The sequence below is a fragment of the Linepithema humile genome, chromosome 5 (assembly GCF_040581485.1).
Source record: "Linepithema humile isolate Giens D197 chromosome 5, Lhum_UNIL_v1.0, whole genome shotgun sequence".
NCBI lineage: Eukaryota > Metazoa > Arthropoda > Insecta > Hymenoptera > Formicidae > Linepithema > Linepithema humile.
Genome location: NC_090132.1, coordinates 6,675,091 through 6,696,754, shown reverse-complemented (window position 1 = coordinate 6,696,754; position 21,664 = coordinate 6,675,091). Strand labels below are relative to the sequence as shown.

General features: G+C 34.6%; 2 protein-coding genes across 13 annotated transcripts in view; one reads left to right on the top strand and one right to left on the bottom strand.

Moving 5' to 3' along the window:
* Nucleotides 1-21,664, top strand: part of Ccdc56 (Coiled-coil domain containing 56) — a 144,782-nt gene that overhangs the window by 66,258 nt on the left and 56,860 nt on the right. For all 4 annotated transcript variants that reach the window (XM_067356325.1, XM_067356327.1, XM_067356326.1 and 1 more), the window contains one exon: nt 12,979-13,156. The gene's annotated coding sequence lies outside the window, so the exon portion shown is untranslated. The remainder of the gene's footprint in view (nt 1-12,978; nt 13,157-21,664) is intronic.
* Fife (regulating synaptic membrane exocytosis protein fife) overlaps nt 1-21,664 on the bottom strand; it is a 158,744-nt gene that overhangs the window by 95,505 nt on the left and 41,575 nt on the right. For all 9 annotated transcript variants that reach the window (XR_010890512.1, XR_010890514.1, XR_010890513.1 and 6 more), the window contains exons 3-6: nt 18,163-18,274; nt 4,415-4,493; nt 2,368-2,527; nt 375-626 (exon numbers count right to left, since the gene is read on the bottom strand). Coding sequence is in view for 5 of the 9 variants with exons in the window: in XM_067356282.1 (XP_067212383.1) it covers nt 375-626; nt 2,368-2,527; nt 4,415-4,493; nt 18,163-18,274 (603 nt within the window). In the remaining 4 variants the exon portion in view is untranslated. The remainder of the gene's footprint in view (nt 1-374; nt 627-2,367; nt 2,528-4,414; nt 4,494-18,162; nt 18,275-21,664) is intronic.

Genomic DNA, 21,664 nt, shown 5'->3' with positions numbered 1-21,664 from the left:
AAAGAAATTTATTTTATTACATTCAATACACACTAATTTTATTAAGAGAAAAAACATCTAGAATGATAACATATATCAGGAAATAGTTTTTGGCAAGAAAAAAGTTATATTTTTATCGTTGAACAGCTAATGTATAATTGTTTCATCACCGTGGTTTCACTTATAATCGTTTTCTATAATATTTGTTATTTAATTATAACATATTACAAATTAAGACTGTGATCGAAGTAATTATGCATCTATTCGCATTACAATATAAAGCGATCAGAAAAATTATTCTGCGTATTTTGAGTAATTATCATCGTATCTGTATTATTTAACTCTTAAAATTTAAACGTTTGTGCTAGCGAAGCGTGACTTAAATTCTCGCTTACCTTCTCTAGTTCCTTGAGACTAGCCGGCGAAACGTCGGAATGCCTTCGGATTTCCGGACTCCGTGGTGGTGCCAGTCCGCTTCCGAGCGTGCCTATTTGACTTCCAGTGGGACCGAGCCGTGCGTCACTGTGCCTCCTCTGGAGAGCCTCCAGAATTGGCACGTCCAGCAGCGAATCTGTAGATTCCTGTGTCATAATCGGCTGGTCCCTCGAGGCAATCTTTCGACGACAGACGCTACATCGCCAGGAAGACTGTTTTTCCGAGAGAAAAGCAATTTTTTAATCATTGGCGCACGTACACTTTTATTACGTTTAATAACTTTGCATTTCCAATATTATTCTTTAATTTCTATGTTCGATTTTGATGCAAATTAAATTGTCAATTCGGTCACTTGTGCTATTTATCAACATAAATTTAAAATTTAAGATAGATTTAATAGCGTGGTTTTCAAATTATTAATGCAGATTGAATTACGCGATGGAATTTAATTAATAAAGTGCAATACGTGAAAAGTACAATGAGTGAGATAAAAAATACGTTGAATTAATTGATGTAAAGAAAATCATTTGCATTTATTTCTCAAAGCAATTTTATTAGGAATCTAGGAATATATAAATTTCTTTGCTCACATAAAATTATGCATTATTTTTATTTTGATAGACGCAGTAAAATATGAATATTATTAATTTTACATTTTATCGTAAAAATAAATTTTTTAAATCATGTCTTAATATTCATGGAACATTTACATAATTAGATTATATCTGACTTGAATTTTATAATATGCGAGTCTAATAGCAAAATTCATGTATTTCGTGAAAGGAAAGTTATTTTTCTTTTTTGCCTGCCGGGAGCATGAAAAATTGTGAATGGAAAGCGTATGCAAATCTTGAAATTTACTAAATGTGCATGTTTCCATCATATTCGGATGCGCCGATTTTTTTCTTCGCGATTCTTCACGATACGACGTAACGCGTTTTATCAAGTATAAAATAATGCATATTTTAACAAATTTAGCTCGGCACGGCAGTATTATGCCATATATTAGAAACGAGTGGAGAGGCGCGATGAATAGATTCAGAATGATTACGCACATTCTACTGAATTTGGGTTATCCACAGGAACGTCGTGCAAGGGCACACTATTCATTCGGTAATCCGACACGAGATTAAATGTCGACGCACGATCAGTTGCGTTCATTTACCAAATTTATCAATTACGCGTGTAATTAGAATTAACGCGCGATCAGCGCGTATCAACGATCAAAGGGCAAACAAATTCGTAGCCATTAAACCCAATTAATTTTGGGCGCGATTAAATGCGGAGCGAATTCGCTCAAATCGCGGATAAACTTTCGTTCAATCCTTGTGTTTATGGTAATTTGAGCAAAAATTTAAATCCGCAAAGGTTGTTTTTTTGCTCCTTTTCTTCCATTTCCACGGATTTAATTATTGACGCGAAACGGCGCGACGGTCCGAGCAACATAATTGTTTTATTGTTTTCAGAAAAAAATATCGAACAGTCGTGAGGTGAGAAACCCTAATAATTTTCCACGGTAATTTTCTACACGTGTTACGTTGCTCTCCTTTCTACCTCTCATGCTTCAATAAATATAATTTATTTTTAATATCGTTTTAAAAAACCTTTTCTGAGGACTTGAAAAATTAAATGAAATTTACAATTGATTCCATAATTCAGAGTCATTGATATTGAGGATCACCGAACTTAATTATAACGTATAAATAAAAAGAAAAGTATTTAAGAAAAACAATAATAAAATATCACAATTACTTTTAAAATTAAATTTTCACGTTTGTAACACGGTCTCGGTTCTTCTCTCGTAAACGCCTCTGTGCTTTTTTTTTGTTTTGTTTTGTTTGTTTCGGCAATTGATTTGCGCCAGACTCCGTTTAATCTCGTTTTACGGTAATATTTACCGGCGAAAAACAATGAACATGCCGGTTAATTAGAAATGGAGACGTGCAAACTCACCGGATCATCGGAATTCGTTGTCGTGGAATACGAGGCGCAATCCTCGCAGACCTTGTGTTGACACTCGCAACAAGTTCGCGAGACTTCCTCGGGGCAGAACGATTTCCGGCATACCCTGCAGTCATCTCCGCTGCTTGTCTTGACGCCGGTTTCCGACTTTCTGGAACGTCAGACCGATAAACTTCGTTAAAATTCAAACTTTTATTATTCACGGCAATTTTTCCGAGTACGTCCTAGATTATCACGCTATGATCGCACATACAATCATACAATTATAATGCTATTGTACTGGAAAATATTACAGCATAATTATGAATAATCTTTTTCCGTAATTTGCAGTGTGTAATTCGGTTATTGAATTCGGTGGGATTGATCGTTCGTAGAATAGCACGCTCGTTATTTAAACAGGCGCGGGTTACTTAGCTGACCGACGACGAATCAATTCCCGGTCCTTAATGGACGCGTCGTATTAAATATCGCTCGGCTGGGCGCACGTGCAAACCGAGCCGAGCAAACGATAGAAATAGAGGTGAGGTCACATCCATTTAAACTGACAGTGATCTTCATGGATCGTCTTCTATACGGATAACGATCTACTCTACCGCGCGCTCATTCGCACGTATATCCCCAGTGAATAAATCTGCTCGCGTGAGATAGCGTAGTGGATTATAACTGCGATGGGGGTTATTACACGACCAAAACATTTTCAAATAGATTGCTACGTCTGATGGAACACAAGTTACACTTTACTACGCAAATATTGAAACTATTCGAATGATGTTTATTTAGAGAATGCTATGACTACTTCAATAAAATGTATAGAATATTAAACAGCTGTTGCAGCATTGTTTGTTTGATGCCAAAATTGTAATATTTTAGATATTGTGTTATTTTACGCACAAGTTTTTCACAGAAACATCAATTTGCAAGTATTGTAATTTGAATTACATATAATTCAAATTAATAGTATGTTTACATAATTTAATTAATTACGTAAAATTGCGATGTTAAAATAATTTTAAGTTTAGTATATTATATTTAAAGCGTAGTGTTAAATGGATCTATATCTAGGAATTGCAGATATTAAAACAAATTAAAAGTTAAAAAAAGTTTGAAAGTCAAATTAAAAAATAGCGAATATTCAGCGCAAGGTCAACATTTTCATTCGTACCGTTGCAAGTGACTTTTGTCAAGGATTAATTGCTTTCAGATGTACCAATTTGAATGCAAATAGAGTGCAGTTTGGCAGGCCCTTTGGGAAGCGAAACTTCGACGGAAAAAAAACGCAATACTAGATTTTTACAGTTCCGGAAACAATTCCAGGCGTTTTTTTTCCGTTTTTGTTATTCGTAAAATTGTACGTACAATCAAGTTAACATTTTAATATTTCGAATTAATAAATATGCTTCCATACAAAAAGGATTAAATTTTATCACGTAATAAAAATAAGTTTTTAATTTTGACATTTAAAATAAGCAATCCTATAATTAAAATCTATAAAAGTTTCGTTTTTTCATTTGTATTTATTTGTTTGTTGCATTGATATTACGCGCGCATATAATTGCACACACAGCAAATAACTTGCTAATAATCAACTGTAATATAATATTCAAAGCATCATGATATATACATTACGATATAGTAATACCGTTGCTGACGTAAAGTATATATTCGAATAATTAATCAACTCGAAATTAAACGGAAACGAAGATATCTTATATGTAAACAATTGCAAAAGAATCGAATTACCCGCTAAATTGCTGTTTTTACGCGAAGAACATAAGCGTATAATAATATAATATCTAAAATGTTATGTATTTCAACATTAATTGAATTGTAATTATACAAACTATGATGTTTGGCGGCGAGAGGAAGTACAAGACCTCCGATAAAGGTGATAGGGATATAAATGATATGTTGCTGAAGCAAGATATTAATTTTAGTCGGCTAATACACTTGGAAAGTACGATATTCCTTGCACGTGGTGATAAAAAAAAATAATATAAGTAACATTTTGTATATGTTGGACTTTGGAGAGAGAACTTACGGTTTCAGAGATTCAATCGTCGAAGTCTCCTCTTTAGGCTGAATGTCCTCCACCGGGGTGACCTTGGCCGGCTTCGTTACTGAAAAAAAGGAGTATCTTTTTTTATTATGTTTTATGAAAAGCCTGTGCCATTTCTATTCACGGGTTTTTTTAGAAGCTATGTCCTCCGGTGGTCCCCGCAATTCGAATCGATTGCATAGAAATTTTTTCTACCCTTCTATTGCCAGAGTCTTTAAAGTTCCATTCGGAAGCCTTCAGAATATATTTCCGAGAGGACTCGTTAAGTATTCAGTCCCTCCTTTCTTCCAGAGAAGGAAGAGCGCCGCGGTGATTTTATCTTTTGCCGAAGGCATCTGTAATCGACCGGCGGCGTTATCGCGCATCTTCGCTGGAAAACGATCGCGCAATTTCGAGGGTCGGCCGTTATAGAAACGAGTTTCCGATGTGTCCCGTAGTATACTTCGTCTATCTCTTTCTTTTCTCTCTGAAAGATATAGCTGCGTAAGAAATGATAGGAATCGTAACCGAATTGCGCCTTAATTTCATTTACATCGCGAAGAAAGGAAACGTCGTATTCAAATTAGATTATTACAGTAATATTCATTTGTACTGTTTTGCTGCTTCGTCGCTTTCGAATTAATGAGAGTTTTTAAAGAAAAATATTAGGTTAAAGATATTCTTACTAGTCTCAAGAATAGTTTCTCTGTATATAACAAGAATATGCACTGTACCGCCGAGTAAAAAAGTGCTTCTGCAGCTTCTCAATTAACCCAAATATTCTGGAATTTAATTGGATGATCCATAATTTTTTTCTCCTTGCAAGCATTGTCGCAGCATACATTAACAGAATGAAAAAAATCGTGGATAAAGTGAGAAAAAGAGGAATTTTACTGTCTGTCGCGAACGTACTTTTTTCTTGTCTTGTTGTAGTATTTATTTATTTCAAAAATATTTTAAAGATATAGAATTTAACACAATAGTTTATAAAATGCATCGAAAATTTAACCAAAATTTTCCGAAAATTTTACATTTACGATAGTTTTTTATTTATATAAAATCTGTTTTGCTTTTTTAGATTTATATAACTTGTTTATTATTTTCTTTGCAAAAGATAAAAATACAGTACAAATTCCTGAGATTAAATGTGCTAGAAACTAATATTGTAAGATAACTGTCTAATTTTTATTAATTTGAACTTTACTCTATAATTATTAATATTTTGTCAAAAATTTACATAAAATTGAAGAAAGCTGAAAAAAGTTATTATTAAAAACCTATAGGCTTTATAACTCGACAGCAACATGATGTGAAAATAAAAAGAAAACGTATTGCTTTACAATTAACGTTATTACTCGTTGAAGCGATGTACGTTGCAGTACAACTTTTTGCGAAAGAGTTTCAAATTTCGAAGAGAAAAATGCGAGAGATCACGCCGGCGGCGATGAGAAATCGGGAAAAATCAGATTCGCACGCGAGTGTGCGGTGCATGTAGTTGGATTAGATTGCTCGTGGATCCAATTAAACTTCTAGAAAAACCGACCAGATGTCCGTGATCCACCGCATATCACTTTCCTTGCCGCGGAAATTAACCGTCAGATTGAATCTTACGTGAGTTATGACATGATTTGGAAAATGCAGTGTAGAACGTCGTTAAGCAGTTAATTCTGCACGTTTCCGTGCATGAGTCGTGAGAATTACCCATACCAGTTTCTCGATTAGATTATTTTTTAATATTTAATTAAAGTTAAATCTTAAATCAAATTTTTATTTGTACAGAATCTTCTTTAAGGCGGATCTGTGAAGTTAGCACGACATTTTATTAATAAAAAGAAATTACGGTTCCAATAGCACTTTTCATGGTTCTACAGTTTTTTATAAAAATAAAAATTACGGAACTTTTTTTTTATTTTTATAAGGAATTGTAGAACTATGAAAAGTGCTACTAGAACTGTAATTATTTTTTTAAATCTTAATAGAATGTCGTGCTAACTTCACAGATCCTTTCAAGGCGCAATCATAAACTAAAATTACATAATTTTTTTTACTTGTATAAATATTACATACTTGTATAAATATTATAAATAATATTTACGGGATAATTAATATTTAATTTTTAATGTAAATTAAAGATACAAATAATAAGTAATAATAAATTATTATATCTCTTATAATGATTTTAAATAATAAATGTTTAATATTAAATTTTTAATGTATTGACATTTTTGTAATTAAATTATGCTAAAAATTTTATAATAATAATATATAATAATTATTATATTTTATAATAATGAATATATAAAAATAATTTAAATAAAAAGCAAAAATTGATTCAATTTTCATGTAAAGATTAGAAAATTATATTTTAGATGTAAAAATTACATTTTTATTTTGGTACGTTTTATAAAGCGCTATAATGTGCAATACAATGTAGTAAGAAAACGCACGTAAAATTTTACTTCTACAATAATTAATGTTTTTCTTTACTAATGTAATAATTAATAAGAAGAATAATTTCATTTAAAGGTATGTAGGTTTATAAGAGAACAAAATTATTGGTATATTATTCAATCAGTCTCTATACTTTTTGGTTGTGACAAACACCATCGTAACAACTGAATTTTATTAACGAAATGAACTTTTTTTTTCGCGTTGGTACCTTGCGCGTTCGTAGAGACGGAAATTGCGTTTGCGTTTCTGTCAACATTAACAAAGCGGATTACTGACGTACAAACACAACGGAAGAAATCCTTCCTGAACGATGTGTAAGAAATGTCGGAATTTTCCTTCTTGTAGCGCTTACTTCGTTATCGTCGGGATTCACCGAGTCACGTGAGAGTCCTGATTATCCGTTCTTTGACAGATCGTTATCTGGCTAATTAGACGAAAAATTATCGCGGAAACATTTTTATATCTCAAGATTTATAAGATGTGTAGGATTTATCTAAGAGATTTATCTAAGAGATTTATCTAAGGATTTATCTAAGAGAAGTGAAAAAAGACTTTAATTAAAATTTATAACTTACTTAAATAACTATTTAGTTGAACATGTCAAACAAATGTAAAAAACTTACGGGGTATTTGCATTAATAAAATAACACATATAATATCATTGCTTTACTTTAAACAGATTTGTCGTTTGTTAAAAATGTATGAGATTGATATTTTTGTTACAGTTACGTTTTATATAATATAAAATATCTTACGAAGCATGCTATTTTTAATATTTTTGGAACTTCTATCTCTGGAGTATAATAAGTTTATATATTGTATATACGAAGTCACAACGTTTCCCAATTTTCCTGAAACCGCGTTAAACCGTTTAACGTTTTGAGGGATGTAAATTCTAACCGAGCTTGCCACATTGCTGTTGACGCGTTATCATTCTCTCAAGACTCCAAAATAGCTATAGAAGAGACAGGAGAGGTTTCTATCACCTTGATGGAAAGCTCAACGGTATCTCCTTGAGTTTCCAACAAAGGCAACTCGAACTTTCTCTTAGCTTCAAGTTTTCGGAAATGTAGTGGTCTGCTGCAAACACGCAAGATTTAACTTTCAGAGAGTTATATAACGAGGAAGATCGATCTTAACCAATTTGCACCATCGTTTTATATATAGATTATCTGTCTGAATGAGAAATAAACATACTCGAAATAAATCTCAAAACAAGAACACAAATAAACAAGAACTGATAAACCTATCATTAAAATTCTATTGAAAAATATATATACGGTGATAGATATGTCTAGCAAGATGCATGGATATTTTTTAGGAATTAATTAACACAATAACAGGGACTTTTTTCAAAAACATTCTTTTTCATTTAATTAGTATATTTGCAATAATAAAAGTTTTGTTTTCAAATTTTTCCGTTAATTAAGCTTTAATTAATAAATATTTTTGTTACTTTTTCACTATTGAAAGTTATTAAGTTGCTTTATATCTCTGCGAATATTTATTTCTTTTTTTGTCAGCAGCGCTTGATAAATAGCTGAATATAAATGCTCTCCAATAAATTGTTACAGCTTTAGCAACAAGAGTTAAATATTTTGAAAAAAAGGATATTTTGCGTGATTTTGTATCAGCAATTCTTGACACTTTTCAGTCAGTGAAAATCAGATATGTCGTAGATAGAAATATGGTAAACGCAACGCGTGCATTTTTTCCCAATTTATTCTGTAAAATCAATACATCTCGCGATATTTATGTTGTCTTTATGACTAGGCGTGTTTTCGATATTTTTCCGATGAACATCAAACACAGAACTTTCGAACGGATAAAAATCTAGAAGTTCACAATCTTTTAAAACATTTCATTGGCATAATTTCGACTGCGAACTTTAAGTAAGCCTGCGAAAACTTGCGAAAAGGACAGAGGTCACTTTGTTGACATGATGAAAAATGTAGTAAAAGAAATAATTTAATAAAGAAGAAAGAAATGAAGTATTCGGTTTTATCAAAATAGTCATATGATAGAAAAAGGATATTTTTGATATTGCAAATAATTCCGGAGATATATGTTGATTGCACGTAATTTTTTATAATGTTAAATGCACATAAGTGCACATAAGTCACGCTCGTTTACCGTGATATTATATTACATATTTGCCGCTCGCGCGCTTAATACGCACATGATAAATTTTATCGCAGCTTTTGATGCGCGACGTGTGCAGGAAAAAAATTTATTAGCGTTTTCTCTATTAGCGTAAATCCATCCAATTTCGCGCGCTCATACGGGTAGCACTATGTTTAGACGCAAAGAATAATATTTCATACGCATTAATTCCGATACCGTTCGGATCGACTATGTATCACTGACCCTCGACCATCGACGAGTGTTTTTTAACGGTATTTTCGAACGGCAATGCAATCGCCAATAATATCGCTCCAGCCTCGACCATTATACGCTAAAAAATATAGCGAGAGACGTGTAGCTCGCAAATATTTGTCGCGCGCATAGTGGCTTGGTTTTCGTCGAGTTTTCATCGTTCCCTAATAAGCCGTGCGTGCGTAATTGGATACACGACATATTTTTGGTATCGCCATCGGCCGTTGCAGCAGAAGGACGGTCGATATCGTCGATTGACATTGCGCCCGATTCAGTGTACGATAAACGGACACGTAATTAAAGCCTCTGATCGCTGATGTAACATTTCCGTACTATTAGAGATAACGCAGTCCTGATGACCTATTTATAGCGTTTGTGCAATGCAGCGCAATGCAATGCAATTAATATTTAAACTGTAAGTGTAGTAATTATTTGCGATTGTTGTTAATCATTAAATAAAAATATAAAATTATTCGAAAATATAAATTTATTAGAATATTTGACGCTTATGTAAAATTATTTTATCCATAAATAAAATGTTACATAATTGCCAGAAATAATGCTCCATATTTTTTAATAAAAAGTTAAAGCTTGTTTTTTTTTTGCGCCCGCATGATATCGTCGGGACGATATAAGAGTATCGAATAATGTTTAATAAATTTTAAATATCTTGCGATGAATTTTTTCCGTTATCCACGCACAATCGATCCATAAATTATTCCTAAATTTTTATCGGCAATCTGTATATCTAACATTTTGGGAATATTCTAGTATAAAATGTTCAATAAATTGGAATTTTTTATCAAATAATTTTCTTCAACTTGAATCAATTAGTTGAATCATTTCTGTTGAAAGTTCAACATATTTATTTTCTGATTTTTGTTGAAGCAAAATATAAAAATTTGCGTTAGCACTATTTATTTATTCGTGAGTCAACATTTAAATGAAATTATTGGCAGTATCATAAAAAGAATGTATTGATCTACTAACTTTGCTCAATCATTTTATTAAATTTTTTTATAAGTTTATTCTATGTTCTCTTTTTCGCGAATGTACGCGATAAATTATTATGGCAAGTATTATGGAATTAATATAAAAACGGAATAAAAAGTACCGTGCCGAATGATTGCTGATAGAGAAATCAATTTAATACAATGGAATGTGCAAATGTTGAGCTAGAATTAATATTAAATATATTATAGTGAACAATATGTATAGTTTAGTAGTGTTTGCTCTCAATCAAGACTCATTATATAATCGGTTATTGATCATTTCCTGCTAATGAACCACAACATTACATGACTATATATTTGCTCAATTATCTCTTATGAGCAACACGTATTTTTATAAACAAATGCTTTGTTAAACAGCTTATAATTTGCATACATAGCGATGGCACTGCTTAACTGAACGATGAAGAGAAATTATCGAATCGTAATGGGGCGTGCTACTGCCCGACGGCGATGCGCCATTGGTGGGGTTATTGCTCGTAATTGATCTCCAGGTACAATCACATTGTTAATCATCGCTGTAATTAATGGAGTAGCAGATCGGCAGCGAATTGGCTGGTTGAATGGAATACCGTTGAATCAGTAGTCACAAAGTGTATCTTGATGAGACTGACATGTATATATCAAGATGATCATAAATTTTGACAATACTCGCGTCCGAGCGCAAAACAGTCATTGCCGAAAATATTGCGGCGTAGATACACGATTGGGGCGATAGAAATCGATAGAAATATGAATACTTGCGGCTTGAATTTTTTTAACAATTGAATGCGATGATCCAAAGCACCATGCAATTTTTTATTGCTCGAACTAGAAAGGAAAGTATTTTGAGATGATTTTAGCGATTCAAGAAAACAGGATACATGTTTCAAAAGATATTTTAGAAAATGAGTTCTAGAAATGCTACGAAGCATGGCGTCTCCATGCATATATACGATCTCAAGGGGAACTATTTTGAAAGAAGCAAGCTGGTGTTTTTGCAATTTTATAATAAACTATTATATGTGTCAAATTTTGAATTTTTATCAGACCTCAATTACAGTGCAAAAATCATCATTTGTGTAACGTTATAAAATATCGCCACAGCATCGAAATTATTACATTACAGTGCGAAATATCGTGATTGCAAAGCGATTTAAAAGTAATAAGAAGAGAGATACTATATTGGCAAGTGAACTATATATGGGAATAAATGCAAGGGCGGAGATTGGAATCGGTCGTATACTGCCGTTGAATTATACTGCGATAATGCCAGCTTGTGAACATTAAAGATGGCCCATTCAAGCGCTCCTCTCCTCGTCATCTTTCAAACGCGCGAACAAAGGCGCGACGTTCCCGCCGGATATGCGAATCATGTGAAATCCATCTTTCAATGGAAAGGCAGCTTGGAAATTTCAAACCGTTCATACCTCCCATTCTTACACTTTTGCGCAGTGTCTCTGACAATTTCAAGATTTCTTTCATCGCTTATCTTCTTTTGTACCAATTCTTCTAGCTCCCTTCTCTTCGCATATTTTTTCGTAGTGCATATTCCATTTAATCGGATATTATATTGTTTTGCAGAAAATGGAATGCTGTGCTCGTACGACGGAAAGATAGAACAATTTAGTAAACGCAGTAAAAATTGTAGACGTTTAATATAAATATGCATTTATTTTAGCAAGCATATCAATATACCAGATTGTACGACAAAAATGCTTTGACATTTATTGTAAAATTCCATATTATGAATTTAACTGAAAATTAGTAAAATATAAAATAATGAATAATTGGGAATAATTATTGTTGTACTTATCTTTGCTTTCTCATTTCATTGTAAATGCAAATAAGTATAGAATTTTTTGAGGACAGCCTTGAAAGGCACTTGCCCAATAAGAGGATCAGAAAATACATCTTCGAAAATCGAAGATTGTAGTCATACTTGGGAAGCATAAAGAAACGCGCTGCTAAGAAAGATTACAGAATGAGAGTAGTGGGTAGAGAAAAGATATATATATATATATATAAATGGAAAGAGAAAGAGAGAAAAACAGAGGAAAATGGAAAAGAAAGGGGGAAGAGAGAGAGAGAGAGAGGAGAGAAAGGAGAAAGAGAGAACAGGATGAAAATCGATAATAGCGGGTCGAGGTTAGATTTAAATTTTACGTATGACGCACGTAAGCATGGGCAGGATGATGAAGGCGCGCGAGAGACAAGTAGATTCCTTCGCGTTGACTCAACGAAACCCTGGGGTGTTGATTTGGGTTTCCAAGTCACTACTAACCCTTAACGGAAGAGATTCTGCGGAAGATCCTTTGAGAAGGAGAAATGTCGCAAAGTCAGAAATCCACAGAAACTAGTCTTAATCGGCCGATAAACACGAATTAGCTGTGAAGTAACTCGCACGACGGCGATTTGTGATAACCTACTTAAGCTCTAACTAGAGCAACAGCTTTACTGTTACTTCAACAGCGATAAGAGATAAGACTTAGTTATATTTTACATTGTAATGATGAAATCATGAGACGTATATTTCGTTAAAGATATAAGTAATGTATAAAAACAAGAAACAAATACACATACATACACATATAATGTTAAAATATTATAACAGGTTTTTAAAATTCTCACACATCTCATTGTCAGTTCAGCGATTTTTCGCAAAATACAATATTGTTCTTCATCTCTGTTCCCTCACTCGCTTTTCTTATTTGCCATATCTCACTCTTTGTAATGTTTTTGTTCTTTTAGATAAAATTGGAAAACTGAAAGATAACAGATTTGGCAGCGTAGATGAGAGCCAAGAAAAATCGCAGGAGAACAAGATGAAGAAAAAATGACTACATGTTTCCAAGAATAGAAGAAGCGTTAAGACAAATGCGGAGCGTCTCAAGAGGAATACTTTATGGGCGACTAAAGTGGAAATGCTGTAAGTTTTGCAATTAACTTTTTTTTCAACAGTTCTACGAATTTATGAATCCCATTTTGTACTCGAAAATTTGTGGCCGCCATTTTACCAAACATGATTTACCAACCAACATTTGCGCGGAAAATCGCAAAGCGTATAATAGCCTTTTCTAATGGACAATCGCAAAATCCTAAATTGATACAGAGCGCGTCATAAAGTACGAGAAAGAGTACGTGCAAGATACGCAAACGGGTTCTCGCGGGAGTTGCGGCGGATATTATATCGCACTCGCGCGAAGCTGTTCGATGGAAAGTGGTATGCTCCAGCGTGCTCCAGGTGTAAATAACAGTTACCATCGTATCGCGTCCCCCTTTTCTGTCGCGCATACCTCCAAAAGCATTCGTTTTTCCTTGTATTACCCGACTGTTCGTACATGTCTTCATGTATGTGTCTTCATGTATGTGTCTTCATGTATGTGTCTTCATGTATGTGTCTTCATGTATGTGTCTTCATGTATGTGTCTTCATGTATGTGTCTTCACTCCTTTTCGAATATAAGCTCGCATTTTTCATGGCGGTATTCAGTCCTTCGGTTTTGCTGCGAATTCGCCGCCTTGTTGAAACTTTTCACTCTCTCACAGAAGTGTTCGACCTTGCCCGGGTTTTGTCATTTATTCGACTTCAGGGCTCCATCAGTCCCCGCTCCGCGGATCACCTTGCGTTATCCAGCCAATCTCGTAAGTAACTTAAATTTCTGCCGAGGGAGCCGAGTAAAAAGGGATGTCGGCGACCGTTTTTTATTTACGTAACCCTTCCTCCGGTAATACGCTCATGATACCTTTCAGTATCTTGAAATTGTTCTACTTTTTTTCTCCGCCTACTGAATTACGCTTACATAAACTGGGTTTACGATTATTACTTGAATTAGATTTTTATAAATATACATTTGTTAATTACTATATATTTAGATTTAAAAATATTTATACTACTTTTTTTACGATTTAGAATTTGCAGTGAAATCTCTTTAGTATTCCAGAAAATGTTATTCCAGCCGACGGATAAACCTCTTTTAACAAAATCGAGTGTAAAGTTTAATTTTTTCCATTTCAAAGAAATCACAAAAGTAGTTTTATTCAAACATAAACATATATGAACCACTCAAAAGTCAAAGTGACTAACTCCATCAAATAAAACTTCATCAATTTATTTGATTTATGAAAAGTTAAGCACCAATTATGTGTTTTGGTACTAAAATTGGAAAAAGTTGAGTTAATTAGTTTGGCTTTTGAGCGGTTCATATATAAAAGAAGTTATATATATAATTTTTTTTATATTTAAACAAAATCTATAAATATATTATTTATAAATTTTTTATATGTAAAAGAAACTACTTGACAGCTTGCAATTTTACATGAAACATGCCAATGCACTAAATAATTTCGGTTATAATATCGCCATATATACCTCATTCCGAATAAGTTTTACGAATATTTAGGTTAAAACTACTTCTATAAGACTGATAGATACAATAGGCTTATTATTGTTATAAAGGAAAATTTTATTACTGATTCACAATTATATTTCATCCGTTTAGTAGATTGATGTTTTATGAGTTTGTATAACACATTCAGTATTCTACAGTATATTAATTATTATAATTAGAGTCGGCAGAGTTTGGTCTTGTAGGAAGACAAAATGGAATATCATTCATTTATATCTCGTTAGTTAAGCGATTATCTAAGAAGTAAAATCGTCTTATTCGTCGGGTGAACTAGCGTGTTTCGCAAGAGTTTCGTCGGGAATATTTTGTTCTCTTATTTAAGACCGGATCGGGGAAGTTTAGTGGCTATAGTGGAGTCTGCAAAAGATTATGGGCGAGATTCCCGGGGAATTCGCGAGCTGTGAAGCTCCGTCAAGAGACGAATCGAATCGCTGCGCAGTGTCCAGGGACGCGAGGCACGCGGGGAGAGCGGATTAATTAGAACTGCCCGTTTCGGGGGAGCGACATTGATTCACTTTCGTTTACGTCTGATCGTCTGTGAATGCGATTAAAGGCTTGAACATCATTACTTAACGATCACGTGAACAAAACGTGTATTAGCTCCAAGAAAATAGGAGATCGATCTTTATGGACAACAAGATAGGTTTCAATCTTGTCCAAATATTATCCCTTCCTTCTCACATGTAGTATATTCTATCAAATAATCGTAGTTCTTATCAAGAAAATTATATGCCATGATTTTTAGTGATTTAAAACAATTTATAATCGAATTTTTATTAATTGTTTGACGGTATAAAAGAATTTGTTGCGCAATAATTTGATTGATTAAAATCCAATTCAACATTTTATAAGTTTCCATCGCGGTTTTAACGAGTTTAAAACAAAACTTGACGTTACCCCGTTGCTCTATTATGTCTTCATGATGAAGTGCACTAATTAGAAGATACGCTAGCGGTACACAATAGGATTTTTCGTGCTAAATCGCATGTAAGGCACCTTGTTAGCCAGCCGTGCTGACTACGCTACGAGAAACGTTGTGTAGTGCGTGTTGTGCTTGCTACATGCTAGAGTTTGATAATAGATCCGATGCTATTTTCGCTACAAGATTCGCTGCTTATCTGATTAATTTACAATGAATATTTATACAATTTCTACCGCTTGAAAAAAGAAATTTAATTGCACGCTTCTCGCGAAAACTCCATCACATTCAATGTTGAAAACACGTTTCAAAGAAGTACCATCTTGTTTTATACGCGCGCGCACACCAACAAATACAACTGTTATGCACCTTCTGCTGCAAGATTGCCTTCTACGCTCGCAATCACAAGCATTACAATAACAATGGCCGTCATGGCAAAAATGTATGCGTTACTTTTGTATAGCACTTCGTATCTTATCCAAAAGCGCAGAAATAGTTCAACAATATAATATTCTATTATTGTATTATTGACTTCGTTTGACTTAAACGAAACACGAATATAAATGCGAGATACAAATAAAAAGGAAAAACTTCTGGCACGATTCACGTCACGAAACGAGAAAAGAATAAGCTCCTGTAGGGAGGAAAACTTTCTTCGCACCCCAACGAATCTCTGTAATTTAAATCCCGCGTCGCCGAGGTTAGCTCGTCCGGAGAGTATTTTTACCACGCTCCCACTCTTCTTCGTTAGCGACTTGTTCCTCGGATCGAAGTAAAATAAGCTCTCGATGTCCCGGCGAAATCTCTTCGCGTTTTCTCGTCCACGTCGCTCTCGAGAGATTTCACGTTCTGTCTTCTCGATTAGAGGATTTTCGTAATCGAATATCGTTTTTTTTTTTTTTATTCAGCAGAGCAACACTTGGACAAATTGTGCACTCTTCGCTTTCGCGGATTATACTGTCAGGTCCTTTTATTTCGCTTCGCAAGCGCCGCGATAATCTGCAAAATGAGTGTAAAATTTTATGAATAGCAACCAATTGACGCGCTGCGATCCATAAAATCAGTTCCAGGCTTAACTCTCGTCACCGATCGATGATGAAGCGTTCGATTATTGGGCCCTCGAGTGTCCTCCGAACGAGTGTCTCTCGTTTAATCGGCTATGAATGATGCAAACGTATTCTCTGTGTATTTCGGTATATTCCCTTGAACGTTCAAAGTAACCTTTAAACTTTTGACACCTTTGCAAGCGCAGTCATAAGTTGGGATTTTCTGAGTATGCGGGATCCCATGTCGGCAAAATGAATAATGTAAAAAAAATTAGGGTTAATTTGCGTTACACTTTTAGCGAGGTAAAGTATATTGTAGTCTAATGTAAACACGAGATTAATGATGTTTGCTCATTATGGTAAGATACAAGGTCGAATGATTCTAAAATATTGTATTGTTAAACCGATATTAAAAAACCATCAATTAAGCGAAAGCGCGGAGCAAAACAGAACACGAGTTCATTCATTTGTGGATAGCAATAGCTTATTTTACAAAACCAAACAATAAAAGCTCTTGATAAATCGAAAATGTACTTGACAATGCCGAACGCTGATAAATTGCGGCACGTTGTTTCTTTAACTCGCCATATAAATCAAAATAGATTGCGCGTCGTATCGCGATATCGCTGGCGATTGCATGCGGTCGCGCAGATGCGTCGAGTCCATTATTGCAATAGCGATACACCCTGCGCCCGGTGCATTCGTCTTTAATATCTTTCACGGCGGCGAAGTACGTGGCGCACGGCACTTTCCATCGTGCAAAATGAGAGAAAAAGGAAAATGCACGCCGATGAAAAGCGCGCGGAAACGCCCTTGCCCGACTGTCCTCGATCCCCATTGGCCTGCCCGCGCTATATATCTCTCTCTCTCCCTGCATCTCCACAGACACGCACACACACATCCTCCCTTACACGGCGTCCAGCCGTATAATTGGACAAACACGGCCCATATTTATGCAAGTGCTATCCGGCACGAAACGCTGTTTGCATACTGCACGCATGGTTACGCACAAATATAAATTCTGCGGATTCGATTCGCGCGAATGCCGTGACCAAGACATCGTCGTAAAATAAAAGTGCTCGCAGAAATGATATCGTTCGAGTATAAATGTCTGTATTCCGCAGCCAGGTCAGACACCAACGCGAGAAAAATAGGAGACGGAACGAATGTAATATGATGCGATAAGAAATTACCGAGGGAATGTTGCAAAAGAAATTTATGACTCCGGTTGTATAACTTTCAAGCGTATTTTACAATACGTAGCAGTAATTTACGGGATCGTTAATGTTAATTGAACGAAGTATGAAGTACGAAGGAAGTGTATATAAAAAAGTACATTTCTTGAAAATGACGCATTAACGGAGGTTCTAAAAATCAAGTATAAGATTTTGATGTTGAATCTTTTTTTCTGAATAATTTTATTATTTTGATGTGAAAAAAGCTAATATTGATGAATAAACATTAAACCTGCTTTTATAATAATTGCTTGCGGTGTAACAAATGCACGCATTGCGTGCACAAACGTCAAGAACTAAGGCATCGTAAATAAAAAGAAAACTCACCGTTTCCCGTAGCTATGATGTTGCCCAGCTGCCACAATTTGCTTAAAGTTTTTCCACTTTCCTCTGGTGTAACTGACCCCGATGCACCGGCTTCCGGTTGCGTCGTTACCATCTGCAACGGCATGTAATGCTTCTTTTAGAAATTATCTAGTAAAATGTAAATATAAAGGCGAGGAAAAAGTTTTCGGAAAATCATTATTTTAGAGAACTTTAGAATTTTAGAAAAATTATATTTGTAGATTATTGTAGGCGGTATTTAGGCTTTAATTCATACTCTTATCTGTCTACTTTCACCTCTTTGACCCGGTGAGCATAAATATTAATTCCCGCGGTGTGTCTCGACAGTGACATTCTCGAATTCTGTCTGATTATACGGGGGGAAATATCGAATGGTGATCAACAGAAGGTTGGAAGTTAAATACATCCATTATAAAACTTGCCAGCTATTAAAATTGTGGTCAAACACGCGATTCTTTGGTTTACGTTTCATTAGGACTATATTATGGTCTCGCCGTTGGGCTTGACCTCAGAGATTTTAATCAAGAGTTGCTACAGTCGTTTCACATCGACAAATTACGAGAATTCTACTTCTATATGCGAACTAATTTATGTAAAACGCGTAAATAAGTTAGCGATCGGTCGGAGTTACGTTCATTTTATTATCTTGATAGTTTAGATTTTCTTTCTAGATTTTAATATGTTGTTGATAATGCATTAGTAATGCTTTCTGCACTTGTTTGCAATTTACTACAAAATTTAGTAGAATAATTTTAGTCATTTAATAAATATAACAACAAAATAATTTAGATAAGCTAAATTAATGGCTATTTAATAATTATGAAACATACTAAATGTTTTTTCTGCAATTACATAAAGTTATGAAAAAATAATATTTATTGATTTTATCAAGAATTCAATAATTACATGAAAATTTAATTTTTTTTATTAAAAATAGTGTTACGCCAGTAAATAATTTCTATAAGTTATATGACATAGAAAAATATAATAAATTTCAATATATGTGTGTTATGTAATTTGAAGTACATGATTGATTACTTTATTGGCTCACTTTGTTTTTTCTAGAACTGAAGGAAATTGCTCACGTTTTATGTTTTGCAGCGCTCATAAATATATCGTAGAACAAATCCAAAGATATTGCATAAAACGGCAAAATCCAATTTTCTTTCCTTCTTCTTCGAAAATAAGAAAAATGACTTTGAAATACTTCTTTGGGTAGACTTTGTTTTTCCGAACGTGACTAGCGCTGTATGTATTTTCCCCGAGTTTTGATTGGCTCGTGGTGACCTTTGAAATAGGACGAAGGTAAATATCTTTGCAGGTACAAGCGAGTCTATACGAAAGCCAATTTAGTAATCGACATGTAAATTGCACCGTATCTGGCCGATTGCCAGTCTCCGCTTTCTCTCTTCTCTGTCTCTCTCTGTCTCTGTCTCTGTCTTTCTCTCTCTCTCTCTCTCTCTCTCTCTCTCTCTCTCTAACTTAATCTTCCGAACTTCGGTTTCCGTTTGTGACACAGAGCTTTTGATGCTGGTCTTCTTGTATGAGATACTCATCACTTCCTTGCTCTATACTCCGCGCTGCACGTGCATTCCTTTATATACCAGCAATATTATTCGGCATGTTGAGCGTAGCATATCGTGAATCCGGATTCTGGAATGATTCCAGCGGTCGAGAACAGGCAGCAGGACGCCCCCGTGATTTGATCTAGGTTGCCGCTGATGGAATGCGGCAGCGCAAATATACATATACATCGGGAATATTAAACGCGCGGCAAACCGCGGTCGCTCCAATCCCGTTTCTATCTGCGCGCGTCATTTCGCGAATCGTACAGCATACAGAGCTTTCATATCGTCATTGAGTTCGACGTGCATTTGATTACATTGTGTATAATTTACGATAAATACCGTTGATTTCACGATAATAAAATAACTGATCATGCTCCTACCGACAAAATATATTTTGCGGATTAGAACATCTCTCGGAAAATGAGGCAAATTTCAGCTGTAGTTGTGTAATTAATCACGACTGCGATTTGTGAATAATTTCATTTTTGAAATATTAGATTTGTCTCCGCTAAGTATTACACTCATTACTTTAAATTCCGAATGCTGCATCGCGTGTTTATTCCGATTACGCGTGAATTATAAATCTTGTGAAAATACATACGCGGTGTGTGCGTGCGCAACAGTTGCAGCTGTTCTAACGATATTACAAAGGAGCAAAATTATATTCTGCTTTCCCATATTTCACAGACGCAAGATTAAAGTTCGAATATATGTATTTACTTGAGCTTTACCAAGATTATTTTCAATTATTATTTGAAACAAATAAATTGCAAGAGAATATATCGGCGAACTCGCTTTTGTAACATTAAACTTTTCATTGCTAATTAATTCGTGAACACGCGTGAAAAGTGATATACTCGCATCGATCTACTCGCATCGAAACTTGCGTCTCAACATTTACATTTCTCGCAATAGAAATTGTCGAACAGCGATCACATTACCGATAACACACGTCGCATTTGCAAACGTTATGACGCGCACGACTAAAGTTCCGTATTCGAACGTCCTTCATCGGTGAAGTTTGGTGCAATTGTTATTAGTTGGTTGAATTTAATCAGTAATACAACATTCCTTATTCTACCATTATTTATGACCGAAGGGTTCGCAGGAGGATATGGCCTGTCGTAAATTACAATAATCACCTTCCATAAGTGTTATCGCTCCTGTGACAAATTATTACAAATATCAGGGTCATTTTCTTTAATGTTCCTCGATATAACATTTCTCACTGATAGGATAATATCTTTACCCTCCTTACCCGCATTTTCAAGAATAATATCTTACACAGATAAATTCAATATTTGTAGGAGTTAATTTTTACTTTTATTTAAAAATAAGAATTTCTTTTATTATGGCACATGTTTTTCTCTCTGTAAATACTTATATAGCGTTTGCAATCATGGTAAATCCAACATATTTATTTAACAACAGATAAATTAATAATTATTGAAAATATATCGCTGACAAGTGCAACGTAGATGTTTTCTCGAGGTAAGAGTGTTATCTCGCAGCGTCCAAGCATCTCACGTGCAGCTAAACGCAACAGTCAGCATTGGAATATAATGCAGAGTTCACAATCCCCGCATCTGTGCGAATAACGTGAAATTTACGACAGCGAGAGGAGTATAATCGCATGATAGATGAAAATGGCGGTGTGCCCATGTTTGCGTAGATACTCGCGGAAACTGTCGCACTCGCGACCGCTTCCCGACTTATCGGTCACCACGACCATGATAAATGATCGTATTAAGTTGAAAGCGTGCAGAAGGAAGATGAAAAAGGGAGTAGTTGAAAAAAGAAAAGGAAATTGTATACTCTATATCGTGGGATTAATTTTTGCCGTTACGGCTAGTTAGTACAATCAAATTATAATTAATTAAACATGCATTCGTGGAAATTGCACCAACACGGAGACA